The sequence below is a fragment of the Alosa pseudoharengus genome, unplaced genomic scaffold (genome assembly GCF_046254945.1).
Source record: "Alosa pseudoharengus isolate Yale_2024_CS ecotype anadromous, Long Island Sound unplaced genomic scaffold, YU_APseudo_1.1 YU_APseudo_1.1_scf_10, whole genome shotgun sequence".
NCBI classification, from domain to species: domain Eukaryota; kingdom Metazoa; phylum Chordata; class Actinopteri; order Clupeiformes; family Clupeidae; genus Alosa; species Alosa pseudoharengus.
Window position 1 is genome coordinate 15,587,872 of NW_027468565.1, and position 26,505 is coordinate 15,614,376.

A 26,505-nucleotide genomic window follows, 5' to 3' on the forward strand; every position below is an offset into this window, starting at 1 on the left:
AATCTGACAGGCTAAAGCCAAAAAGACATGGATGTCATTGCACTGCCACTGAGCTATTTCAGACAGAGGAGATTGGAGTGGCCACCACTGACATATTTGACTTTCACAGAATAACAGTTTGACAACACACTCAGATGATGCCCAACACATGATGCCCACACTAAATAAAATACCCGCACGGTATTACAACAGCGTTATACCCTTCAGCCAAAGCAGACAGACAGGAGCTTAAATACATTGTTATATCAAATGCCAATGAGGTTCCTCTGCTACCCTGACTGTCCAAATTAGAACAGAGGGGTAAAACATGATTAGTAGTCTCATACTATCATAAATCCATCTGTGTGGAGCATTATTTCTCTACACTAGGTATATCCCCAATATCCATTATACAATCGCCAAAATGGATGATGAAAAAATCACATCTTTCATATTTTCATTTTGATTATGCAGAAAATAGGAGAATGTGTAAGCCAGCTTTGTAAATATATAAATAAAATATGTTTTAGAAATGATTAGTGCAATCTCTCCCTGGGGTAAAAGCACAGCTCAGCCCCAGTCAGCCTGTGACTCACTCATCTCCATGTACTCTGGCGTGAGGCCGGCGAATGGGTCTAGGAAGTGGTCAGTTTCGTAGCGCTGCAGCTTCTTCTCACGCTCCTCTTCCTGAAATGAGCCCCGCTTGGACTTGATGTACCTTATCAGCTTCTTCAGCTTGCTGCAGCGAGACGAGAAAAGACACAATCACTTAGAGAGCATCTGCTCCAAACGTCTCCATGCTGGCAGATGATGGGTGTATTTCTGTCTCATCTGTCAGTCTAACTGAGGATGTGTTCATGTCCTTGATGGATAGGTACCCACTGATGGGTTTTCTGACCATGGCAAGAAGTTGAGATGCTAAAACTCTCCTATGCATTTTGATGCTTAATGCTGTCTTATATGGAATTATGTATAAATATAAATAAATTATATATTCATTGGGAGGAGGAGGGGGGGGGGGGGTGCTTACTAGAGAGTGTATTCTGCTTTTTCGCAAAATGAAAAACAATGAATGTGCTCACTTCATTTTTGGTAGACATAATGCTAACATTATTTAACAGATAAAATGCATTATGATGTTACATGGTTTCCAAGTAAATGAATGGTTTGTGCCATCCAACAACATTCTGTATGTAAAATTGTCTGTTACACACAGCACCCCATATGGATGTGTGTGTGTGTGTGTGTGTGTGTGTGTGTGTGTGTGTGTGTGTGTGTGTGTGTGTGTGTGTGTGTGTGTGTGTGTGTGTGTGTTTGTACTTACGGGACACCAATTTCAAACAGGTTGTTCTGAATAAGCTGTTTGCCAAGCATGGTAATACTGAGTTGAATGCACAGCTCCATCAAACATCCTCCATGGTCACACTGTGAAAATCAGAGTTTTTTAAAAGCAGTTTCCACAATTTCCTCTATCAATGGATCAATGAACCACTCTATTTAGCTCATCACAGCAGCTTTCCCCAGACCCAAACCGGAAGTTAAAAGTGTGCAGTTTTACCTCTTCCATTCGGTACGACTCAAAAACGTACACATAACTTCCTGGGCGTCCAACCAACCTAAGAAGACAGAGAGAGTAATTTGTTTGGGAAAATGACCAGCAGGACTCCGTGACGAGCACACAAGGTGAGAACAGGAGTCGGAACACGGCGTACCCACCTGCCTCTGAAGAAGGCGATGTATATGATGGGCGTGAATGCATTCACAAACTTGAGGATGAAAGTCTTGAAGATCAGTCTCTCCTCAAAGCTCTTGTCGGTTTTAGGCACCTCTGAGGAGAAATCAAACCTTCACACTAATGTCACAGTTGCTTTATGTCACCTTGTTCCACAGATGTATGGAGAAAATGACTAAGGCTGAGGACCGTTGTGGACTGACCGAGCACAGTGAGCCATCGAGCCACGGCCCCGTACACCTCATCCAGGATGAGGATGACCACCAGGTTAATGATGGCGGCGGTGGCCTTCACTGTCAACCGGACGTTGGAGCGCGTGGTGGGGTTCGAGCTCATGTGCAGTGCGGCTTTGGTGGATATCCTGTACAGGATGACTCCAAACACAATAGCAAATGTCACCCCAATCTGAAAGAGAGAACATGGCGTAACCACAGGGGGCAAGAAATAAGGGTTGAAAAGTCCATAAATCATAACCATAATCAAAACCATAAATATCACTACAGTAAACTTGGGAAAACATTATTCGGAACTAGAATACAAATTGAGAGCATGACTCAATGACTGAGAACAGTTTCACTTACCATTAAAAGCATCATGACTATATTGGTCATGTAAGCTGGAAATCTGTCTCTACACGTCAGCTTCTCTTTCTCACTCTACAAGAGGAAACAGACTGTTACTCTGATGCCGAAAACATTTGAACAGCGATCGGCAAACACTCAAGGGTGATGTGAGGGAGCAAATGCTTTGATGCTGACACAACCATTACAAGTACAGTACAGCTCAATTCAGGGATGGTGTTGGACATTCAGCCAAATTGTAGGATACAATGCGATGCATTCATGATGACTTCCTGACCAAATGTAAAAGACGGGTCAGCATCTTCAAACTGCCAGCTGAGATCGGCCTTCATGCTAGTGGACGAGCCTCACAATTCCACAGTCAAAAAACATGCACCATGACACTCTCAAGCACCTATGCCAAAACAAAAGGGATTCTCCGGACATCCAAAGCACTGCTAAACAGGAGGAGGTGAATAGTGCATTGTCCTTCTGAAGAGAACACTAGAAAGTGATGGGTGTGGAAAGAGGATTGTGTGTAAAAAAAATACAAGAAAGTTTTCAATTGAGCACACAACATGGAGAGACCTCAGGTCAACTGAGGTTCTACCCACTTGGAAATAATCCATTTGCGTACACTGAGACCAGTAATGGCATTTGACTGTTCAAAGGACTCTAAGAGCTTTTAGGATGAGAGTATTCACATTCTAATGACCGTAGCTCATGTCCTTTTGAGACCAAAGTGCCATTTCATTTGAATGGACAGCATTTTGTTAAAAAAAAAAAAAAAAGCATTGCTTGGCTGCAGCAACACGAGTGCCTTAGAGCTCTGTGGTCCATTAAGGTGACTGGAATGGCTGATTGAGTGCTGTGGGGGGAGAGATGGGCGAGGGGGCAAGGGGGACAATACCAGTTTAAGGCCAGCCATTGCAGTTTGAACAGTTTGCTTCCATTTGTTTCTGGGTTCCGCTCTTATCTCTGATGGCTTCTGACATCCAGGTTGGACACACACAAACATAACCAGCCCCCCAGAATTAAGGCAACAGTGCAAGCAATACAACAGTACAATAGTACAACACTTTTTAAACGAGGGAACACACACACACACACAAATACACAAATACACATACAGTGTACAGACTTTGATACAATGAGCTCAGGTCTGACATAAGCTACCAGAAATACTTTAAAAAGATATACAAATAAGGGTTTTAAAAGTAGGTCAATGATTGTGATGTCTGGCTGACTTGGCTGTGCCAGTTGAGGGCACGCACCTTTTGTGACTTGAGCTCTCTCTTCTTTGACTTCTGCATGACTCGGGACTCGTACTCAGCTCGTGGGTGGTCCTGGGGAGATGGGAGAGTCAGTGGTGATAAAGCTGGACAAAGACACTCGTTAAAAGGTCTCCCTCACATCCCACTGTTGTTTTTGGCACACAAACAGTCTTTCCTATTGATGTTTCTGTTTACTGGATAGCAACTTTTGAAGTCACGGCTAGTTATAGTTAATACACCAAGGTGAAGTGGTAATTATTTATCTGACTATATTACATATACTATGCAATGATGAATGGCTTTGCATTTAAATGAGCCTACATGAAATATGAATGAAGTGTGACATTTTGAAATAAAACAAGTACAATTCATTTGAAAAATAAAACCAACATTTGGACAATCATGTCTTTACAAGTACTGTGCCCAATAAACATAATTGCCATTTCTTAAAAGGCTGTACCATTTCCATGACATGAAGAAAAAACACTGTGCTTCACAGTGACAATCATCAGAAATCATCAGTACACTGCACCTTTTGAATCCTGTGCAAACAAGTGCATTCACTTCACTGTGAACTAGCAAGGTGTACGTGAGGTTAGGTTCATGTGCTATTTGTCAAACAGATACTGTATGTGCTTTAGCATTTGATGTGTTAAATAGCCCAGTAGAGAGACAGGAGGTTGGCAGATATGAAAGAGCAAATAAATATAGACAGTGAACAAGGCATTATGAGTGTGTCTCAGCTGAGAGCTGTGGCCAGAGAGGTGCATTAGAGGAGGGGTGAGATGAGCCATTACGGGTGGGCAGTGGGAACATCTTAAGAGCGTCTCATGATGTTCTGTGCTATTGAAAGAAAGGACAGGGAAGCAGCGTACGATTTCAAAAGAACATGAGGAAAGTAGAAGAGAGTACTTCATTAAACAAAATGTTCCAAACCTTTAGCGCTTCCTACAAAGCCAAAGAAGATGGGAAAATATGAGTTCAAAGAGACATCTAAACGAGCAACTCCCAAATGACCACAATTTCTACTGGAAGCCTGTAACTCTTACTCTGTCAGGGTCTAAAATTACATTACACAATTAATGTGACATCTCCTAAAAGCCTTAAATATCTCCTAAAAGACAAAGTTCAAGACAGAACACATGGACTGCAGTGACCAAACACAACACACACAGGACTGGACTGACTGACCTCTTCATCCTCGTACCCTGTCAGATCCCACTCGTAGTTGAGGCGCATCTGCCTTCTCTTCCAGTGCTCCATGAACATGGCGGCTGCACAGAGGGCATGACACACACGTTACTTTCAGACACATGACCTCAGGGCAGTGAGAACACAACACATATGCAAGTCCAACGACAAACTTAAGCCCTCATTAAGGTCATTATGTCATGCTAACAAAACTCCTATTGGTGTAATTCCACATGATCTAAAGTTATCACAGCATGCTATGACAGCTGCCAAATGAAACAGGATAACATATTGCCCAGGATCACATCATATCATGAGCACATCAAGCAAGAAGTTGATACAAAACGCTGGTGATTAATAACACATGACCCAATAAGAACATAGAGGTAAGTGTGATATGAGCCAATAAGAACATAGAGGTAAGTGTGATATGAGCCAATAAGAACATAGAGGTAAGTGTGTGATATGAGCCAATACGAACAGAGGTAAGTGTGATATGAGCCAATAAGAACATAGAAGTAGGTGTGATATGAGCCAATAAGAACATAAAGGTAAGTGATATCTATAAATGTTTACATCATTCAGATATCATGAGGACCTTATGTTGCTGTCATGCATTTGTAGTAAACATTTAACTTTACCTATCTTTTCCACCTGAGGACTCTAGCGTTTCCCATCGGATTTCTGCATGCCTTAAGGATATTTCAGTCTGGATGAAAGATCGGCACCTTCAGCTTAATCTCTCAAAAACTGAGCTTTTGGTATTTCCAGCTAAAACAGCTATTCCCCAACAGATTAACTTCCAGCTTGACTCATCTTCACTGACCCCAACTAGATCGGCACGTAACCTGGGTGTCGTAAATGACCAACTTAACCTCTCTGAGCATGTAGCTTCAATTGCAAAATCATGTTGGTTTATCTATGACAATGTTAGGAAGATCAGACCTTATCTGACACAAGATTCCACACCACTTGTTGTCCAGGCCATGGTCATCTCCAAGCTGGACTATTGTAATTCACTGTTAGCTGGCCTACCTGCTTGTGTAGTAAGATCATTACAACTGACTCAGAATGCTGCAGCACACCTGGTCTTCAATCAGCCAAAGAAGACACATCCTCCTCTCCTAGTTACTCTCCACCCCAACTCTGATGAGCCTCTGTTGTGTCGACCAGCCATAAATGCTAGGTCAAATTCAAGACTTTTTTTCCTCAGTGGTTCCTTGTTGGTGGAATGAGTTGCCCAGTGCTCTCCGTTCCTGTGATAGTTTTGGGTCTAAAGGCATATATGTTCAACATGCACTTAGTTAATTAAGCGCTTCTTATCGGTTATGGTTTGTATATTATAGTATTGTTTATTTTCATTAGGCTATTAATTGAATTGGCATTGTTGTTTATTATTGCTATTCTTCTTACTGTAATGTAGTCTGACCAACATTTTAAATTGTTCACTGTTCAATTGAACTATTGTATTGTTTTTACTTGTATGTCGCTTTGAACAAAAGCGTCTGCCAAATCCCATAACCATAACTCTGAAAGCCCTGAACTCTAGAGATTTCTACAGGTATAGAGAAATAATCTGAAATTGTTTGGTTGTGCTTGATTAATATGGTTATCTATTTCATGCAAGAAGAGGGAAATGAATGATCATGGAGACAGTTTCAATTCCACAGGAAGATTATGTACGGGGAAAAGGTGCTAAAATTAGAATTAAAAGACTCAATTATTCACGTTAATTATAATCTTGATCAATGGTCAACTGAGAAAGGAACAAGACTAAATTAGCTTCACGTTTCATACAAAAGTGACATAGATGGTAATGAGACAAAAGAACCTGCAATGTACAACCAAGTAACAGGAGACGCATGCAGTAGTTAGTCTTTTAGACGTCTCTGTGCCAAACTCTACAAAAATGAATGTAAAGCAGTTTCTAATCTCTGACGTGTCGATAAACAGTGTCTGGTTGGAATGAACCGCAGCCATTGTAAGTTACATAACTTGGGAGTTGGGAGCTGTGTGATATTTGTTTCTGTCACTGCCTGTGTCAGAAAACACACACACACACACAAACACACACACACACACACACACACACACACACACACACACACACACACACTCATACATTCTGACCGTGATAAAGCACATCTAAATCTTATTGCTGAACTTATGCCCTGGACCAGTGCTTAAGTCAATTGCTTCCTGCCTTCAGTCTTGGGTGTATGACATTGAGCAGAGCACAGACATGGCCAGCCCAAGAACCTGCTTTTTTTTCCTCCGAGGGGAAGGAGCAAGTCCCTCATCTCCAATGGGAGAGACTAGCCAGGGCCACGGCAGGAGAGAAGCCAAGAAGATGTGTCAGACACGAGGCAGGAAGGGTTTGAACAAAGGACCACGGTAAACCACAAGCACGTTCCTGTTACATGTGGCAAAAAAGGCGAACAGAAGGTAGGAAAACACAAACTAGCAGACCTCACTGTCAATATGTCGTATTAGAGCAGAGTGTGGTATGTTAGCAGAATTGAAACCACACAGATATTGCATGCAGAAATTCACCAAGACTGGTAAGATTGGAACTAAAGTACAAATAATAAAATGCTGTAGAGACCAGGAGTCTAACATATCTGTTAACAGGTTGTTTGAATGTGAGGTCGTGTCTAGGGTGAGTGAGAGTGCGACTGTGTAAGTGTGCATACGTGTGTGTGTGTGTGTGTGTGTGTGTGTGCGTGTGTGTCTGTGTGTGTGTGTGTGTGTGTGTGTGTGTATGTGTGTGTGTGTGTGTGTGTGTGTGTGTGTGTGTGTGTGTGTGTGTGTGTATATGTGTGTGTGTGTGTGTGTGTGTGTGGATGTGTGTGTGTGTGTGTGTGTGTGGATGTGTGTATGTGTGTGTATGTGTGTGTATGTGTGTGTGTGTGTGGATGTGTGTGTGTGTGTGTGTGTGTGTGTGTGTATGTGTGTGTGTGTGTGTGTGTGTGTGTGTGGATGTGTGTGCGTGTGTGTGTGTGTGTGTGTGTGTGTGTATGTGTGTGTGTGTGTGCGTGAAGACAGCTCACCCCACAGGGCCATGAAGATAGAGAAGAAGACGGTGGCGGGGTTGTCGAACAGATGGCTGGCCCGTGCGGTGCTGCAGGCCGTGCTCAGGTTCCAGTAACTGCACACGCGGTCACACATGGGGCACATGATGATGTTCTCCCTGTCATCACAGATCTCCATGCTGTGAATACAAACATAGTCAACACTTACTGTAACCCCACCATCACTCATACAGTAACTACCCACAAACCCCTGACCCTAGAGGCTGCAATGGAGACACATGTGGCTCAGAAGATGATAACTTTTATAACAGACTACAATAAAATACATGAAATTTTGCCTGTAGGACAGTTCATCATATGTTCAATCAACAAATATAACATGTAATGGTATACGCAATGGTCACCCAAGGGGGTGCTACACATTGGTGGCGGTAGTGAGGTTCCCACCTTCACTGTAGGAAAGCGTTACAGAAATAACGTAACGTGCTGTTGTAAAGAGAAGAGAAGTGACTGGAGAGATTAAAGGTGAAGGCTTACGAATACCATGGCCAAGACTGACTCTTATCACTGTTTATAACACTGTTTATACTATAAGTTTTAATTAAGAAACGGATTGATCCACTGACTAGTTCACATATTCTGTCTGCTGCACCACAAGCGCTAACTCACAGCAGTCAGAGCGTTTGGCTTACTGGTGAGGTGCTTACAGCGTGACAGTGTTCCAAATGGCCCCACACTATCCATGTCATAATATCCTGCCATCAACGAGAGCCAGAGAGGAACCATTTACTGTGGGCCAGATGTTCTGTTTCACACATCACCTTGTCTCTCATCCCTCTTCTGTGTCAGCCAGCTTCCTTCTCACACGGCTGAAGACCAGTCCAGCTCGAGCTCCGAGCAGGCTCCACTGCCCTCAGCCCCATTAATACTTTAATAGGCTGACTTATTGATGCGCTAAGGAAGTGCGGATGACTTGGAGATCACTCTTGAGCCAGATGGCGCGAGAGGTAGAGGTGTGATAATCACAATGTTATGGAATGGCATGCCATAAAAATGGGCTTTTGTGGAAACGCATGTCTAAAGGGATAACCTTTTTTTAGGATTACAGCGTGGGCAACATTGAGCTGGTTTCTAAGGTCCATCCATTGTTAAACATTCTATTTTCAGGATGGGAGATAGTGTATCAAAAGAATGTCATGCAGATGTCATAATATTTTAAGTTGTGTTACAACTAAGAATAATCATGGGGCCAGAGCCGTTTGAGGCATGCCGCCCTTTACAGTTTGGTCTTTCCCAAATCAGCCTGACCTGGGAATGTCGTCGTCCACCGTCACACATCCGTACAGAAACACGATGACCCCGACGAGTGAGGCCGGGATGAGCATCTGAGTGTAGACTCCCAGCCATGCGAAATACAGGCCAATCTTCTCACCAAAGTACTTCCTGCGAAGTGCACAAAATAAAGGTTGGTCAGAACTTTTCGGTCAGGGTCTTGCCTTGATATTAAAGTTGTCTTTGGCCTGCTGGGCCTCACCTGACCAGGCCTATGGGCTGGTATTTGTAGAAGACACTGTAGCTCGCCCACTCTTCGTACAGAAGCTGAGAGAAAACAAGCAGAAACAAAAATAGACGTTCGTGACGGGGTGTCTCTGAGGGTAAATGCCATTTTATTGTAGCCACTGGAGAAAGCTGATCACTGCTAGTTTGACCTTTGTGGTGAGAAAAGGGGTTGTGGTGGGGGGGTTGTGGGCCTGTGTCATCTGTGGCTCGCGGAGAACACCGTGTACAGTATGGAGGGGAGGGGAGGGGAGGGGGGCGGGGTAGTGTAGCGTTGGGGCAGTGGAGAGAGACAGCTGTGTTTTGCGTTCTGGACCTAGCTGTAAGCACGTGTCTATGGCGATGTCCTCCCACGCTGTCGCCCCATGGATTTATTCACTCAGACGTGCTCCTGTATGGTGATATTACACTTGATCAATTGCTACCAGGCTAGTTTATTATTTGCACCTTACCATTCGAAGGCAAAGACTATTTGGCACTCTGTCTTGGAGAATCGAGGAACACACACACACGTACAGTAGTAGATTTAAGTTTCAGATTGTTGCCATGTTCAAACTATAAATAAGAATGGTGAGAAACACTGGCGGTATGATGCTAACACAATTTTGATTTCAAATTAGCACATCCCTGTTCATAGCAACTGCAACATTAAATGTACTGTAGCTGCTTTGAAGAGCTATATACAAAACACTGTTCCTTACAAACAGAACAAGTATGGATCAACAGGATGTGGCTACAATCACAGTCAAGTATGCACAAGTACAGTATCTAATCCAATGTTCATGTTGCACGCAAACAAACACCAATTTTATACATGGTGTTGAAGCATTCCTCTATTAGTCTACTCGAAGCCAAGACAATTTCAAATTATTACACAATAAGAAACTATGAGACAATACTGCCATACAATAACTATCTACTTATTAAGACATATCTCTTCTGTTATTATATCTATATAATGGATTCTGTCTTTTTAAAGTGTATGAATTAACCAACTGTCACTAATATGGACATCTGGGAACTCTGGGTCAGGGGTTGAGGGTGGTACATAATTGGACAATGCAGAGGACATGCTATGTGTGGACAGTAGCCTTGGCCTGCGGACAAGAGCAGGCAGAGATAGGGGTGCCCCAGGGAAGCTTGGCCCGCAGTCAGATGGTAGTAAACAGATCTGTGTGCACCAACACCAGGGTGACGGCTCAGGTCACACGAACACAGATGCATGCCCTGCATGACTCGCCCCCCACAGCACACCACAGCACCACTGACAAGGCCACCCACACTTGGCTAACCTGACAGTATGCCTTCTCCAACGCTCACACACACAACCGCAAGACGGGAGATGTGCAGAGTAACAAATGTGGAGAGTAACACATAGCTGTGTGAGAGCATAAGATGCTGAGCATCCTTGTTGAAAGGTGAAGAATATTACTTCTCACATTAACCTTGTGGCTTGTGCCCACTCCAGTATTCATGCGCTGATGCCCTGGGATTTGCACTCATGCCCACCTCCTGCTCCAGTATGGGGACTCTTTCCATGCCATTTCCCTGGCAGTGTATTCAGCTGTGTCTGTCTCCCACCATGCCCGAGGAGCTCGTCAAGGAGAGGATATAATTAATAGAGGACTGAGACGTCTGGCACATGCTCTGGTGCTGCGCCACCCAGACATGTTTGCGTCAGGGAGCAAACCTGCAGCTCATATCTGCTGGCCAACGCAGCCAGAGGGGAACCCAGCCCGAGGTGTCACTGTCCCAGTCAAGGTGCTCCCACAGGATACTGTATCAAAATAACACTGGCACTGACCAACACTGATGACCACTTGATGGACACGACGTGCCAGTATCTCTCTTTCCTTCTGCTCTGACCTTTAAGAGAGACAGAGTTAGGAGAACACGTAGCTCTTACCTGTCCCTGTGACTCAACTGAAGTGTCACAAGAAGAACTAGACACTGAAATAACCTCATTAAGATTAAAGGCTACATGAGTAATGACACGGATTGCTGATAAGTTCCACAGTCCAGAACACCTGTGGAGAGACCTCTAGGGCAATGTTTCTTAACTGATGGGTCGGGACCCAAAAGTGGGTTGGATATTGTGGGTAAAGAAATATACGACCTAATATTGGACCTTATTTTGATAGACTTTATTCATATGTCAAGTCGTTGCCATTAGACATAGACAATGTTAATGTGACAGGTCATGTTAGACATCAGTTTAGTGATATACGCAAGTAGGCCACAACCCTGAATATTTGAAGTAGGATATGGATTCACTAAAATTGAGGACAAATTGGGACAGAAACCCCAGTGTGCAGTGAATTGCTGGCACATGAGAGCATAAAACCATCAAAACCAAAATGCCACATGGAAAATAAGCACCCCTATTGAAAGCAAACCTGTCAAGTACTTTCAAAGGTCATCAGGAGTTGAAGACTTCACAAATGTACGTAATGCCAAACATCAGCATGTTCCAAACAAGTAGTTCTACAGGCACTTTGCATGTCTTAGCCTACTATGTAGCTCACCGTATCCGTTGGCTTGAGTGCTAAAAAGATATATGGGTCGCGATTAAATGAACATGGGAAGTTGTGGGTCCCAAAGCCAGACCAGTTAAGAACCACTGCTCTAGGGCATGACGCTGTGCACGGGAAAAGATACAGGGACTCTTACTGCTGTAGTGACCAACACTGACCTCGGCTGAATACTCCATCAGCAGACTTAGTACACAAGGTCTGCATGTTACTTTTCCTGAATGTTAAAGCAATATTATGATGGTTTTTACCATTATAGATCCAAATATTCATTTTTAATGATATGTGGTCAAGCAGAAGAGACGCTTATTTATATGAAAATATGCTTATTGTGCACACTGGCATTTGTCATAACTAAATTCCCCCATGGTAACAATGAGTGATCTGGACTAGAAAACACACACACACACACACACACACACACAGACACACACACACACACACACACACACACACACACACACACACACACACACACACGCACACACACACACATGTGAAGTGTTCAGTGAAGCCCTGCAAGGCAATGCCTGTGGTTGTGTGCTCTAGTTTCAGTGTCAGCTAACCAAGGAGACAAGCACTCGACCAAGCCCCCACAGCAACACCCCTTTGATCATGTCCAGGGCTCTGGTTTGATGGAGAGTTGCTGACTGTGGCCATTAACAAGTCCTGTCATCCATAAAGATGCTCTCCCATTGCTCTCAGACTGATGAGAATAATGTGTGCGCCACACTTACCTTCCTATCATTGGGCTCCACATTCTCTCCATCTATATCTCCCTGCAATGAACAGCACAGATCCTATATTAATGTACATACCTTTTTGAGTGTGAATTTCAATAAGCGATACTAGTGCACAGTGCACAGTATTGTCATTAAAAACGGGTTCTTATAAGCACACAGTCTCTAATCACTCTCTCACGGACTAGAAATTACTGCACACAGGTACACACTTGGACACAATAGAATACACACTGCACTCTGAGAAAAATAATTTGTTGAAAATAAAACAACTTGTGTTGTTTTTAACACATCTCTTTGTCCAGATAGGGACAACACAATGTGTGTTGTTTCTAACATATTGCTTTTGTTACTTGTTTATTAGAGTGTACATAGTATGTGTTGAAAATAAGGGACAACACAATTTATGTTGTTTCTAACACATTCATTTTAAGAGTGTGTGCCCTCAATCTCTTGTGAGGATAAGAAAATACAGTAAAATCCCTGTGTGGACACTAAAAACAGCAGCGAGTAGGGCTGGAGATGACATATTAACTGCGTCTGGGGGCACATGGTAGCACAGTTCCAGTGTGGGTCAGGCGACTGACTGTCACGGATACTCACATCATGTAAGGGATAGGCAGCCATGTAAACCCCACTCCCCAGCAGACTGGTTATCCCTGCGGGCAGAGAGAACACGAGGACATGAGTTAACCCCCTTTTAAATAGGTAAATGCCTTTGATTATTTAATGCTGTTGGCACATACTGCTTATTCTGCCTTGCCCTTTTTAGGGCATATTGAGTGGCACAGAGAATGTTGTGGGTGCTGGGGACAACCCAGAGGTGCATTTTTCAGAGCAGCACTTCGGGCAGAAAGCCTGAGTTTATGTTAATATTCCTGTGTTTAATATGCTCATTCCTCAGTGCTTTCATCCACTAACACACACACACACACACACACACACACACACACACACACATACACACACACACACACACAGACACACATATACACACACACACACTGGCATCTCTGCATAGACATACTCAAGGCAAAAATCTGACTTTGTCCATTCTGTTTCTTTTGGTGTAAAAGAAAAGATGAGCTCACCCATGCTATATTTGGCTTTAGTGCATTTGGTGCGTTTCAAGACTTCAAATACCTGAAGAAGTAGAAAAAACAAATCCAATTGCTTACTTAATACATACTAGCAGACTGTCTTATGAAAACCACCAAGATAGAAAAACGATTAATCATACTTACTATTGAACTTCTAGTTTTACTATCAAAAAAGGAATCCTTGTCTGACAGGTCAAACCTATTGGAAGACAGGATGATTTTTAATGACACAGTTATACAATACACCATAGGGCATATTCATGTGGTTCCATACAAATTCAATACAACTGAGCAACAGGTGTCTCTAGAAGGTCATGACTGATCCAGCAAACTAGTAATGCTGATTCGTCTGAGTTGCTACATTATTCCAAACCCTCAACACTTTTAGCAATATATCCTGCTATAACCGTTCATACAACCATCCCAAATGTCTGTGCTGTTCTGTGATGTGTTGATGACCTTGAGTGTGGGGGGACTCACAGGTGCTGCTTTTCTCTGGAGAAGGGATACGAAAGGTGCTTGCATTTCTGGGCCCTGTTCTCCTCCACGTTGGGGTGGAGTGGGTCTGTGACTTTGTGGATAAACGTGTTGATCTTCTCCACGACACTACTGCTCTGCTTCACCTCATAAACCTGCACAGAGGAGCCCCCCGGCCCGGGCTTATTAGTCTCCATCTGGGCTTTACAGGAGAGGGAGGCGTCAACTGACCGATTCATAGGTGGAGACACTTTTACCTTTTTAGTGGGCATCTTCAGCTTCATGAATTCTGCCTCTCGGCAAAGCACGTTCCAGGGAGCATGGATCTTCACAAAGCCCACGCCGTGAGTTTTTGTCTGTGGAATATAAGCAGCAGACACAAAGGATAATGCCAATCACCGCATAATTTACAGTGATGTCAAAAACTTTCATAGTTGATCACTCAGCAGTTTACTTTAAATAAGTTGTGAACGCTACTGGGTATAAACCTTGGCAGTTGAACTTCAACATGTTTTGATTTTGTAAAGAATTGTATCAACATTCCTCTCTCATTTTCTCCACAGCTCTCTCTGATCCAGTGTGCTCCATCCTGAACTCACACTCAGCAGGAGGGAACTGTATGACTGCTGTGCGGGCATGAAAGGGTTAACTACACAGATGCCAGTGCAGGACTAAACATTACACACACTTGGATCCCCTGTGGTGAATGCTGCAGTAGGGCCAGTTTTGTCGGAGGGGCTCAAGTGTGTTTCACTGGCCTGTGTTTCTTTAAATCAAGCGTAAATGACCCTCTGCAAATGTCAAACAAGGTCACTGATTTATGCCTCATGCTCGTCCCTCCAGAGCTTGACCAACACCACCTCAAACAAAGATGAAGCTCTAGCAGAATTATGAAGGGAATGTTTAAGTAGCCTAAAATAACAAATACATGAGCCTTATCTCCAGTCACGAATAAGAGCCATGCATTTGGGGTGGGTGACAGTTCAGTAAACAGTGTGGGACAACAATAACAGATCCCTCCTCTTGAGTAAGCTCAATAAAAACTAAATCGGGCCACATTTCTTAGAAAAGAGAGAGAGAGAGAGAGAGAGAGAGAGAGAGAGAGAGAGAGAGAGGAGGAAGTGGAAGAAAGCATGTAGACCATAGAAATACATGAATCCAAGTAGAATACATGTAGACCATTATAAAACACTAACAAGCAACAACTGTATTATCTTGGCAGGCCAGCTTCTTTATAAAACTTTTTTTTTGCGAGTGTAAACCATGTGTTTACAGCTGCTTTGGAAATATCTGTGGGCCCACAGGTCCTATGACCACACTACATATAAGCAGGAAGCATTCAATTTACAGACAGTTTCAATGACCCACATGCTACCACGTCCAGTGCAACGTATCTCACAGACAACATCTGGAAATTGGCTCCAGATGTGAATTAGTCCCACTCAGAGGTGGAAAAGTCCAGCTTCAGAAGGTAAATGTCCAACCATGTATTGGCTCTTCCTGTTCTCTTAACACAGGTGATCTCACCAATAAGCTGCTCTACCTGGCTGAATAGTTAATTAGAATCAGCTGGTTTAAGTGAAAAATTGGCACAGATACGTGGTAGGACTTTTACTTTCTGAAGCTGGACCTTCTTTACACAGATTAGTCTGTGTCAACAGATCCTAATGATCTATAATACACAGGGCGCCGGTTTTAATCAGCGCGCCTTTCATCACGGGCCCAGAGGAAGCGGGAGGCTGATAAAATACCTAAACATGGCTCCTTGGCTTCCGCTGAAAAGTCATCACAGCAGATTAGGTTGTGTTTCTCTCCCGGCAGAGAACACAAACACTCAGACAACGTGTGAGAAGCGAGACAGCATGGGGTCCAGTGGCCACTTTGGAACTACTGGGAAAATGCCGGCTAATTAAGAGGTCAACCTCTCCAGCAAATGTCAGGCAGTGGGTCAGATTTGAATATCTGGGAGAGAAAGAGAAGCCCTTTCTCTGAGACTTTCACAGCCCGTCAGTTAAGACGAAAGAAAAGACAGAGTCACTGGTATGAGATCCAGTGGTATTTGGAAACACCTAATATTTGATCAAACGTACAAACCATGTGAGCAAATATATGTGGGTTATTAAATAATGTTGATAACACCAAATCTATACACTGATAGGAATAATCTATGCCTATTGATAGGAACAATCTCTATATAAAGATCCAATGCATGACAAACTTTGTCATGCATTGCATCTTCACATAGAGATTGGATAAGGGATACTGCACAAAGTGTAAAAAATATAGTTTTGACAGACGCTACAACTGGATTTTTTTTTAATTTACGTATGTGGGGCTTGGAAGATGCTGCATGTCTAATACATCTAATAGTGCATGTTGCCTGTTCGTACTGCTTAGAAACTGTGGTGTGACGATGTTGTGGTCATCAGAGTAGCAGCTCATGACTTAAATGAAATCCCAGCTGGCCTTCTCTCAGAGCTCTGACACATGCTGCCCTCGCCCCCTGTCTGGCAGGCCCATCCCCAGCGGTGTGATCTCGGAGGGTAAGAGATCCCTCATGACAGCTGTCATCTTGCCATGTTCAGCAGTTGGGACAGCTGATAGGCTTGTATAATTTTGCGGAGCACGCCACAACACCACTGGATGGGCTCCCACACCTCCGTCCTGATCAGAACCGACACTGTCAAGCTGAAAAGGCTGCTGCTGCTCATGCATAGCAGATTCATGGCGTCAGATGCATAGTCGATCACACTGGCAGTTTGGAAAACACCAAGCCGAAAAAAATCACCATTATGTCACCAATGTGGCTGAACAGGAGGAGGCAACAGGTTCTGCTAGATGTAAGCTAACCTTATGAATCACATTAAACAACTAAAGAAAATAATTTCTGCGATCTCCAAATACTCCACTCGCTACAGTTTACATTCACAGAGGACAAAGCCCACCGCCTCACGGCAAACAAAAGAGAACACACCTGCCCCTTATATGCACTAACAACAGGTCAGTTTCAGCCTTTTGGTCACCTCCATTGGCAGTGCTGAGCAAAACCTTTTGTGGGCCTTTTTTTTTTTACAGCAGAGGCACTCAGCTGCTAAACTAGCCAAGGTCAGCTAAAACACAAATGACCACTCTGATCCCCCAACTGGCCAGGTCAGACAAAAGCCATGACAGAGCCCTGCTGGTGCACAGGAATGCACTGCCTACCCTAAGGACAGATGACCCCCGTCACTTGGAGGTCAAAAATGGAGGGACATACAGATGGAAAGAGATATTGTTGGTGGACAGAAAGAAAGAGAGAAAAAGGTAGAGAAAGAGAGAGGGAGAGACGAGGGAAGGAGGGAGAACTCACATCTTCATCGTTTTCCAGCTCCAGTCCCATCTCCCTCAGGTTGCACTCGAACTCCTCGCGGTGCAGGCGCTTGTCGTCCTCGTGGTAGTCCAGGCTGTGGTCGGCTGCTCCCCCCGCCTCAGGGTCTCCCTTGGCCGGCGGCGGCGACGGTGGCGGGGGGGGTGGCGGCGGCTGCGTCCGTCCGCGGCGCAGGCTGCGGGTGAAGGCGTTGTCGGTGAGGCGCGAGGAGCGGCGGGAGCGCGAGCTGCTGGGCTTCTTGATGTGGTACGTGAGGATGTAGTCCACGCGCCGCTGGCCGTCCTGGAAGTAGAGGCCGTGGCGGCATCTCGTGTTCTCCTCGGGGGTCAGGGAGTTCAGCAGCTGTGGCGCCAGCGGATGGATGGACATTAGAGAGGCTTGAGGTCAGTGTGTGTGCACGTGTGTGTGTGTGTGTGTGCGTGTGTGTGTGTGTGTATGTGTGTGTATGCATTTGCTGTGTATGTTTGTGTGAATGGGTGTGTGAGTGAGCATGTTCCTAGGTGTATGTATCCTTTCAGTTATGCTCATTGGTTGTTGTGGCCCTTTTACACAACGTGTCATCTTCACAGAACATAAAACAGTGTATTGTCAATTTAGGAATAACAGAAACACTGACCCTGTGAGCCATTGCCATTTTCATGACATCAGTAAATGTTTCAAGATCAATTCAAAAGTCAGTCTAAACATTAACCAAATTCACTGGCCCTTAATGAAAATGGGCATCTTTTCTTTACTGATTCCCTGATCTGATTCATTCATTCTGAATGATACTTTGCTCAAGCCGCTCATCTTCAACAGCCCAAATCTTAAAGGCTTAATTCTCAAACGCTTTGATGACAGACATATGGATGAGAGATAATAATACATTTACAGACAACGACCATATCCGGGCTTAAAATACCTAACTTTCTCTAGGAAGCATAGCCGTGTCACAGAAGAGACACCCAGCTTCACTAGATAGGAAAGCAATTCAGAGAATGTCTATGTGTTACAACTGGCCCTGGCATGGGAATTTTTTATATTTATACAGTGCAAAAAGAACATAGCTGATAAGGTTTGACTTCGGAAGAAGTCCGAGGGAAGAACTATGCTCTGGATAAGTCAGCCCTGGCCCTTCATGGCCAAGTGCAAGTTTCAGCCTAGGTCATTCAGACAGCATACTTTAGATTGTGTTGTGTTATCAGTATTAAAAATATTGTCAGATATCCGCACAGATGAGCTCAAGTATTTTGATAGCTCTGGGCTGACTGATTAGCTATTTTAAAAGCGATATGTAATTGGAGGGATACACATATGCACATTAACATTACTTTGGCCTAATTTGACATGTACTTTCCTTGTTTGATTTACTTGACTGCTAACATTAAAGACAGACTCCTCAAGCAGCAGAGGCAGCATGGCTGACAGGAGAGAGAGCGTGGCATGGCTACATTTCAGTGGAGGCTCTGATTTCATCTGGAGAAATAATAACAAGCCTAATCACAAGATGACTTGAGGTGGCGCCTGGGATGACCAATGAGCGAATGAAGTGCACTCTCTCTTCAAGTCAGTGTTTTCCCTGTCAGGAGTGCGTTCAATCAAAACTGTGACTTGAGTCTTTCAAATATACACCAGATTGGGAGGCAAATACTGAACTGCTGTTAGAACAGTAAAAAGCAGCATATTAAAAGTCTGCACGGCAAAAACAAACCGGCTCTAAGTTTATGAAATGTTTATATATAACTAAATAATATGGTTGTCCTAAAGTAATACAACTATAATTCATATCCCAGTCATTTCAGATTAACATTAGACTGTAAGTAAAAAGAACATCCAACCGAAGTTAAACTGACTGATGCTTGAGGCTCATGCTTTGCCAAGTCAGACACAGAGGTAAGTGGAGAGTTTGATCTTCTGAAAACTCAGCTTAATCTTTGTGCTGCACACACATTAACACAAGTGACCTGACAGTACACTCACGTCAAATTTGCCATGAAGAATTACATCCCTCAGGTAATGTCTAGGCTTTGGGTTTGCACTCAGGTTCCCAGGGCTGTCGGCCGCTGTTCCTGCCATCTTCCCATTACTACCGGAGAGCTACGTCTGACTGCTGCCCCGTGAGCACAAGCCTCTTGCTTCGACCTCGCTACTTTCTCTCTCTCTCTCTCTCTCTCTCTCTCTCTCTCTCTCTCTCTCTCTCTCAGTGAAGCAAACCCAACGTCTCAGCCGCTAGACCTGCTTGTTACTTGAGAAGAGTCAGAGAAGCCAACAGCTAATATTAGATGAAACTATAAAGCCGTGCATTGCTTCAAGGTGCCCTATCTTTATGGGGGTCTTCTTCTGCCCGTGTGTCTTCCATGTTTTAGAAGGCGAATAACAAAAATAAATAGTGAGCATTGTAGGGCCAAAATAATTTTCAGGTTAAAGTTGAGATGCATTGCATGACTACAACAGCTACGGTGGCTTAAGAAAGAGGAACAGCTCCCACCTCACCGAAAGTGTGCTCCGTGAAAGCATGTCTGAGCAGGGCTGAGAAGAAGTGATACACTGATGGAAGTGATATCACATCGGGGGGATGGAGAGGAATTGGACTGACCCAGCACTGGGGTGCTCTGGGGCCAAACGGGGCATGGGAGTTGCAAGACACCTCCCAATACCTCTCTGGCTATACAAGTTCCTGGACACGGAGGTCCTGTTTGTCATAGTTACTGTTGATGTACTGTAACCATATTTATCATGTAGGTATGAATGCCAGCTATACAGTATATACTTTGTCATAAATACAATTTTTAATATGTACATAAAAAAATCACACTAAATAAATGGCTAACTTGAATGTGCATAGTTTACAATAATCCTGTCTTTGGCTGTGTGTCTGTGTATGTGTGTGTGTGTGTGTGTGAGGGAGAGAGAGAGAGAGAGAGAGAGAGAGAAAGAAAGAAAGAAAGAGAAAGAGAGAGAGAGAAACTGGCAACAACTGCTGACAAACAGGGCATGACACCAGTAGCTACATAGTCTAGATCCTTACATAGAATATAACTTGAGCTAAACAACAGAGAAAGTGTTCCCTAACACTCACTGCTAGATTACCTTTCAATGTACCACCAAGAGGCATGGTATTAATATATGTCAAACTCTGACAAATTACATCATATATTCTTTCTTGACCACAGACCAATACACTTATTGTATAAAATATAGCCCTATGATTTGTATACCTATTCTATTTAGATGCACAAGCCTTGCCATGATTTTTGGCCTGGAATGATATGCATTCATTTCAAATTTATTTTAAAATAGAAACAACTCCTATTATTGCACTGAAATTGTGTTACTGTTTTGAGGTGGCACAATAATTATTGTCCCTTATGGACTTTGAAGATGTGATACAAAGATAAGATATTTTAGTCCGCAAGCATGCATATTTATTTTAGAGTAGAATGCAATCTTGGTGCATTACATAACACTGGAAAAAAGTGTCTGCAGGCTGTTTATTTTTAGCTGGAGCGTTTTTAAAAAAATACACATCTTACAAACAAAACAAAAGTGGCCTTGTAAACCACTGAGCGGTCCCAGTGGGAAACATGTGTCAGGCTGCTGGAGAGCAGGAAGATGGAGCACAGTTCACTTCTCAGTGGGAACATAAGGATGTGGCGAACGTCACCCCACAGCTCAAACACCCCACCCCCACCACCACCCCTCCACGGTGTGCTACCCAGAGTGCAACCTCAGCCACTCTCTACATGTTTGTCCTCAGAATGGGCTAGCTTCTACTGACCACTCTGACACACCGCCTCACCCTGGCACACTGTCTCTGAGGCTAAGGACACAGTGGCACTGCCAGAGACTGCGCAGTGCTCTCAGTGTTGGGCCATTTCACCTTATGGTAAATTAGGTTGGTCAGATCTGATTCAATATCTGCAGCAATAACAGACGCAATAAGGGATCACCTGACTGATCTGGACAACAGGTGTGATAAGAAAATATTTAAACCGTCTGTTTTAATGTGTAGATTTCCCTCAAGGAAACTGATGAAATATAGAAACAGTTCTACAGTGGCAGTAACACCACAAAGTGAGCCATAAAAAGTACATTGTAACATCCTTTGCAACTGTCGCTCAAGTCCAGTGGATATGTCCATTTAAAATAAACAGGTAACAAAACAGAGCACAACACGCATAGCAACGACACACACTATGCATAAATCCAGAGGTTGCATGCCTGGCAGGTTGGAAGTGTACACACAGGACAATCGCTACAAACTTTCTAACTGTCAAGTTTTTTAATAAGTGTAAGCCCTTAACACACACTCCACATGCCACTACTGCATATGTGTTCCAGACTTCAGTTTGGCCAGGCTAAAAAAGATTACTTACAATGGCATCTGGCTGGACATATCCGATATCTTCGATGCCTTTGATATCGATGATATCCACCTCGCTGCTGGGGACAGGGCTGTACCTCTCATTCTTTTTCATGGCAGACGGCGAGTCCAGCTGAGGAACAGGACCTCCTAGACAATCGCGTGGGTCAGGGTCGTACCTGAGGGACGTGAGGAGGAGATGAAAAAGAGCAACAGAACATTGCACAAATGTACTGGACGTCAAAACATATTTGACAGGTCTGAGAAGGAGTCATTGACATATACAGATATAGCCGGACACAGCGGTAACTTTAGGCTTGTGCGTCACTTTTGGAAAGGGCAGCATTGGTGTGTGCATGCCATGAATGGCCGTTTGTGGACAAGGTGGGGGTGTCCACAAACGGCCATTCATGGCATGACTGCAGCTCAGTCAGACATGCATAGTTTTCTTGCAAAAATAAAGTCCGGCAACAAACTTGAACTTTTAAATCGAATTTGTTTGCCGTGAGTGGCGCCCCTCTCAGTCCTCAGCAATCAGTGTTGAATTTTACGGTGCTGGGTGAGGAGCCTCAAAAGCACGCCTTGAGGGCCACGTCAACCTGATTCTGAATCAAGTTACGGCACTTATACAAACGCAGTAGTGACAGTGACAGATGTGGACAAGCGAGCTATCACACAAATGATCTCTTACAGTGACATCCACCTCTCTTTGAAACCAGATAATATAATGGTCATAGAAATATGTTGGAATATTTTATGGGGAAATAATTTGCATTTACACACTAAGAATCTTATATTAAATGTAATATAAGTATACATTGTATAGTATAAGTACAAGTATATATACTCTTTTGATCACGTGAGGGAAATTTGGTCTCTGCAATCCCGACGCAGGGAGCTGCCTGCTACAGCGGCGTTTGGGGAGCAGTGAGGGGTTAGGTGCCTTGCTCAAGGGCACTTCAGCTGTTCCTACGGTTCGGGGTTAAGTCCGAAGCGCTAACCAGTAGGCCATGGCTGCCCCTCATAGTGTACAGTAAGGTACATTACTATATGTTTTATCTGTAAGCTTTAGAAGCTATGACAGCATCTGATATAAAATTCATGAATGGGGATAAAGACATCTATGTTGCATGTAACACAAAGTTAAGACAGCTTTTCCTCTGATCCCATTTCATGATTTATTTTACAATCTATACATATATATCTAAATCAAAATAGTAATTACATGCACTACTTAAAAAGTTGTTAGTGAGAAGCTTTCAAAATAAAGTGTAAATTCTGCGCCCCTCCTCAGCGCGGGCAGGGGTCTAGTGCCGGGGACATCTGAGAGTCTGCAGCTGAGCTCTGTTTATTTTTCGGCCTACTGCAGTATGTGAAATGCTCTTTTGACTCTGGTGAACCTCACCCGGATGCAGCTCTTCCTCTGCTCCGAGGTGCGGGGTGCAGGGGGGGGGGGGGGGGTATGTGCGTGCATCCTCACCGCCTCCAGTCGGCTGCCCAGCTGGACTCCATCAGTCCTCTGTCTCTGACTGGGGACCCACTTCTGTGCGGCTTTAATTCCCTTCTAGGTTTAAAACATTGGGCTTCCATCCAGTTGTATGTTTGGCAGTTTAAATAAGCACGACCCGAGGATTAGAAGGAGTCTCCGTGGGAATCCATGGTTAAAAAAAAACGTTTGTGGGGGGAAGGGAAAAAAACCTCCATGGGGCTAATATTAGAAGCGACTCTTTGGAATTTTAACACACAGCTTAAATCAATATGAAGACGTGGAGAAGCATGTCAAGGTGAAGGGTGCTGCAAAGTGCAGCGCATGAATGGTGACAATCACGCACATTTTGTGTGAAACCAACAACACTCCAGCGTCACTACAGCAATGAAACCGTTCACAACAAGGGGAAAGTATGTCATGATGTCAATTGACACGTACTGTATGTCATTGATGCATTTCAGACTAAATTCCCCTTTCGTGAAAAAGGGACTCAAAACATCTGCAAACCAATGCACGTCTGACACCTATAAACCTAACTGATGTCATGGGTAATTGGGTATATAAATATTTATATTTGATGTGATGACAAAGTTACTTTTTCATATTTGTATGAATTTGCATCTTGCAACATTTGCATCTTGTATTTGCATTACAACACTGTGCCACAAATGTACATCCATTGTTATTATGAGCACCTGAGTCTTTGTAAGTATTGTCAATAATCCTATGAAAACTCTCATGTGTATATGGTATGCCCTACAGTATATATGTTGTGTTGTATATTTCTGCACCACCACTTTCATGCTGTAATTGAATTTAAAACATTAATTTTGTGAAATGTTCCCACTGTGTGTGCAGTAAGGCTACTACAGTATGTTTTTATGTTATAGTTAATATCATCTTCTATTTACACAAAAATCTGAGCTGATTTCTGGGAGAGCACACATAGCACACTACGTGACCTTCCAAGCAAGTCACTCAGCAGGCGAGTGACAAAGACAGGTGAGAAATTGGCAGCAGTGAAAACTCCGCTTCGAGTGTCACAACATGTTAGTCATACTGCCGGATTAGAGCACCTGTGCACACCCTGGGTTTCCCCAAGGTTCTATCCTTAAATCAAGTCCCTTTCAGAGACACAAGTGGATTGTCCCGAAACAATGTGAAGGCAACACTTTCCACTCAATAGTAAATTATTAGTTCTGACAACGAGTTATGAAGGATGCCAGACGAGCCACTGCCATGTCGTTCCAACGATCAGCTTTCTTTGAACGTATTTTTTTTTTTATGGGGATCCTACAGATCTATCAATAACTCGAGCAATATAGCCTAGCCCAAGACAGTCCCCTCGGGGGTCGTCTACAATTCACAGATAAAAGCTATGTCCACCGCCAGTTTGACCACACAACAGGTGTCAACTAAGGTGAATGTCACTTATAATATGCACTTTCGCAGTTTAATACAATGAAAGAACAGTAATATGTGATGTATTAATGCGACGTTTTCACCATAATATAGGCTACTTTGACACACATTTAAACAACATAAAAGGAACATTTAATGGACCCTGAAAAACAACAATATAATGTAGCCTAGACTACAGCAACAAAATAACTGCTATATCAAATCCTCTGCAAATTAGACTAGGCAAGACAAGTACATTGTGCATGGGCTAATTAATCTAGATGAAAACGTTGGTTTCGACGTCAGCCTAGACCTACACTCTTGATCCAGTGGAGTTACACTGTCCACTTCTTGCTTTCAACGAATTTATATCAATGTGCTCTTTGCGTTTTTCAACCATTTCGTTAGCTAACGTGACTTTTTGTAACTTACCTCCGGTTCAGGAATGATGTCCAAACAGCTGGGGAAGTGCTACAGGTGATTTTTAATCCATGATGACTGACTAAACTGTAGCCTACGTCTTCTGAGGACTATGCGCGCTCTTTTCTGGACGCTGACAAAATAACCCTCCTTCCTGAAGGAGACGTATGATGAGGCAGAGCGAGGAGGAGAATGTGCATACTGACCTTCTTTACTGTCGATTTATTTATTTATTTCAGAGGGAAGGACATGGCTCGAGTAGCCCTAGATGCGTGATGAATTCGAAGTGACGTGAAAGACGCCGTCAGAGAAGACTGTCAACCGCAAACTTCCAAAGCAGTCCATTCACATTTCCCCAAAATCCCCACTAGCAGTCCATACACAGACGAACAGACAGACATGTACACTGCTCAAAAAAATAAGGGAACACTTACAGTTTTCCACAATTGTTAAAACACATGTTTTGAAACCTTCCACCCTTTTCTCCATTCTCAAACTACATTCACAGAATGTCTGACACTTAATTGCAAAATAAAACACTCGCCTGAAAAGTTTTACTTGTGCTCAGAACCAAACAGTGTCAGAGTACTGATCCAGTGTATGATTGAAGTGTTCCCTTATTTTTTTTTTGAGCAGTATAGATAGATAGGTGGGCGGATACTTTATTATCTCCAAAGGGAAATAAAACCCTATAAACTGACATGACTAAACTCATAATGTTGTAGCCTAGTATAAACTCAACTATTTGAAAGTTTGTATGAAGAGTATTTGGTGAAAGATAGATAGGCCTAAAGATGTCATCAGTGTCATAGGTAAAATATAAGCTTTATTATGCATTTTAATACCTCAAGTTATAAGGGTTAAAATAGATTAACTTACACGTTAATAATATACTGTGTTCACAACACTCTATGAGGGCTGCCATATAAATAGTCTAGTAGCCTACATAGAATTCTATCAGAGGTGGGACACAAAGAAAACTATTTTAAAAATGTAGGCTATGTTTTTGCTTTAACTTTATGCACATAACTGTGATTGGTCAACTCGCTCTGTGTGTTGAGCCGGCTGCTTCAAGCAACCTGTGGGTAGAAGCATCATACTAGTTCGCTAACATAAGCTTTGCAAATAAACTCAGACATATTTTGGTTACAATTACGAGGTTATCCGATTGTAAACTGTCTATCTGCCAGTAACGTTTTGAAATGAACACTTCGTATCGCCAACGAGCAGCAGTAGGAGTTCGTTCTAACAACCTTTGCGGTGGTGAGCGACGCAGACATAAGAGACACAAAACTTTGAAAGGTTTACGCCGA

General features: G+C 43.3%; 1 protein-coding gene across 7 annotated transcripts in view; it reads right to left on the bottom strand.

The window, feature by feature from the left end:
- LOC143102006 (anoctamin-1-like) overlaps positions 1–25,390 on the bottom strand; it is a 33,015-nt gene extending 7,625 nt beyond the window's left edge. The window contains exons 1-22 of one of the 7 annotated variants that reach the window (XM_076265337.1): positions 25,205–25,390; positions 21,896–22,061; positions 17,523–17,882; positions 14,431–14,529; positions 14,177–14,328; positions 13,841–13,895; positions 13,688–13,739; positions 13,200–13,255; positions 12,594–12,635; positions 9,303–9,367; positions 9,077–9,211; positions 7,787–7,947; positions 4,737–4,819; positions 4,482–4,493; positions 3,546–3,617; positions 3,182–3,259; positions 2,293–2,367; positions 1,915–2,116; positions 1,696–1,807; positions 1,538–1,595; positions 1,304–1,404; positions 576–718 (exon numbers count right to left, since the gene is read on the bottom strand). In XM_076265337.1, coding sequence (XP_076121452.1) covers positions 576–718; positions 1,304–1,404; positions 1,538–1,595; positions 1,696–1,807; positions 1,915–2,116; positions 2,293–2,367; positions 3,182–3,259; positions 3,546–3,617; positions 4,482–4,493; positions 4,737–4,819; positions 7,787–7,947; positions 9,077–9,211; positions 9,303–9,367; positions 12,594–12,635; positions 13,200–13,255; positions 13,688–13,739; positions 13,841–13,895; positions 14,177–14,328; positions 14,431–14,529; positions 17,523–17,882; positions 21,896–21,997 — 2,215 coding nt within the window. In that variant the 5' untranslated portion in view covers positions 21,998–22,061; positions 25,205–25,390. Of the gene's footprint in view, positions 1–575; positions 719–1,303; positions 1,405–1,537; positions 1,596–1,695; positions 1,808–1,914; positions 2,117–2,292; positions 2,368–3,181; positions 3,260–3,545; positions 3,618–4,481; positions 4,494–4,736; positions 4,820–7,786; positions 7,948–9,076; positions 9,212–9,302; positions 9,368–12,593; positions 12,636–13,199; positions 13,256–13,687; positions 13,740–13,840; positions 13,896–14,176; positions 14,329–14,430; positions 14,530–17,522; positions 17,883–19,499; positions 19,691–21,895; positions 22,062–25,204 lie in introns of those variants that run through there. The other 6 variants (XM_076265361.1, XM_076265370.1, XM_076265354.1 and 3 more) reach the window with 6 other exon arrangements.
- Positions 25,391–26,505: the final 1,115 nt, after the last annotated feature.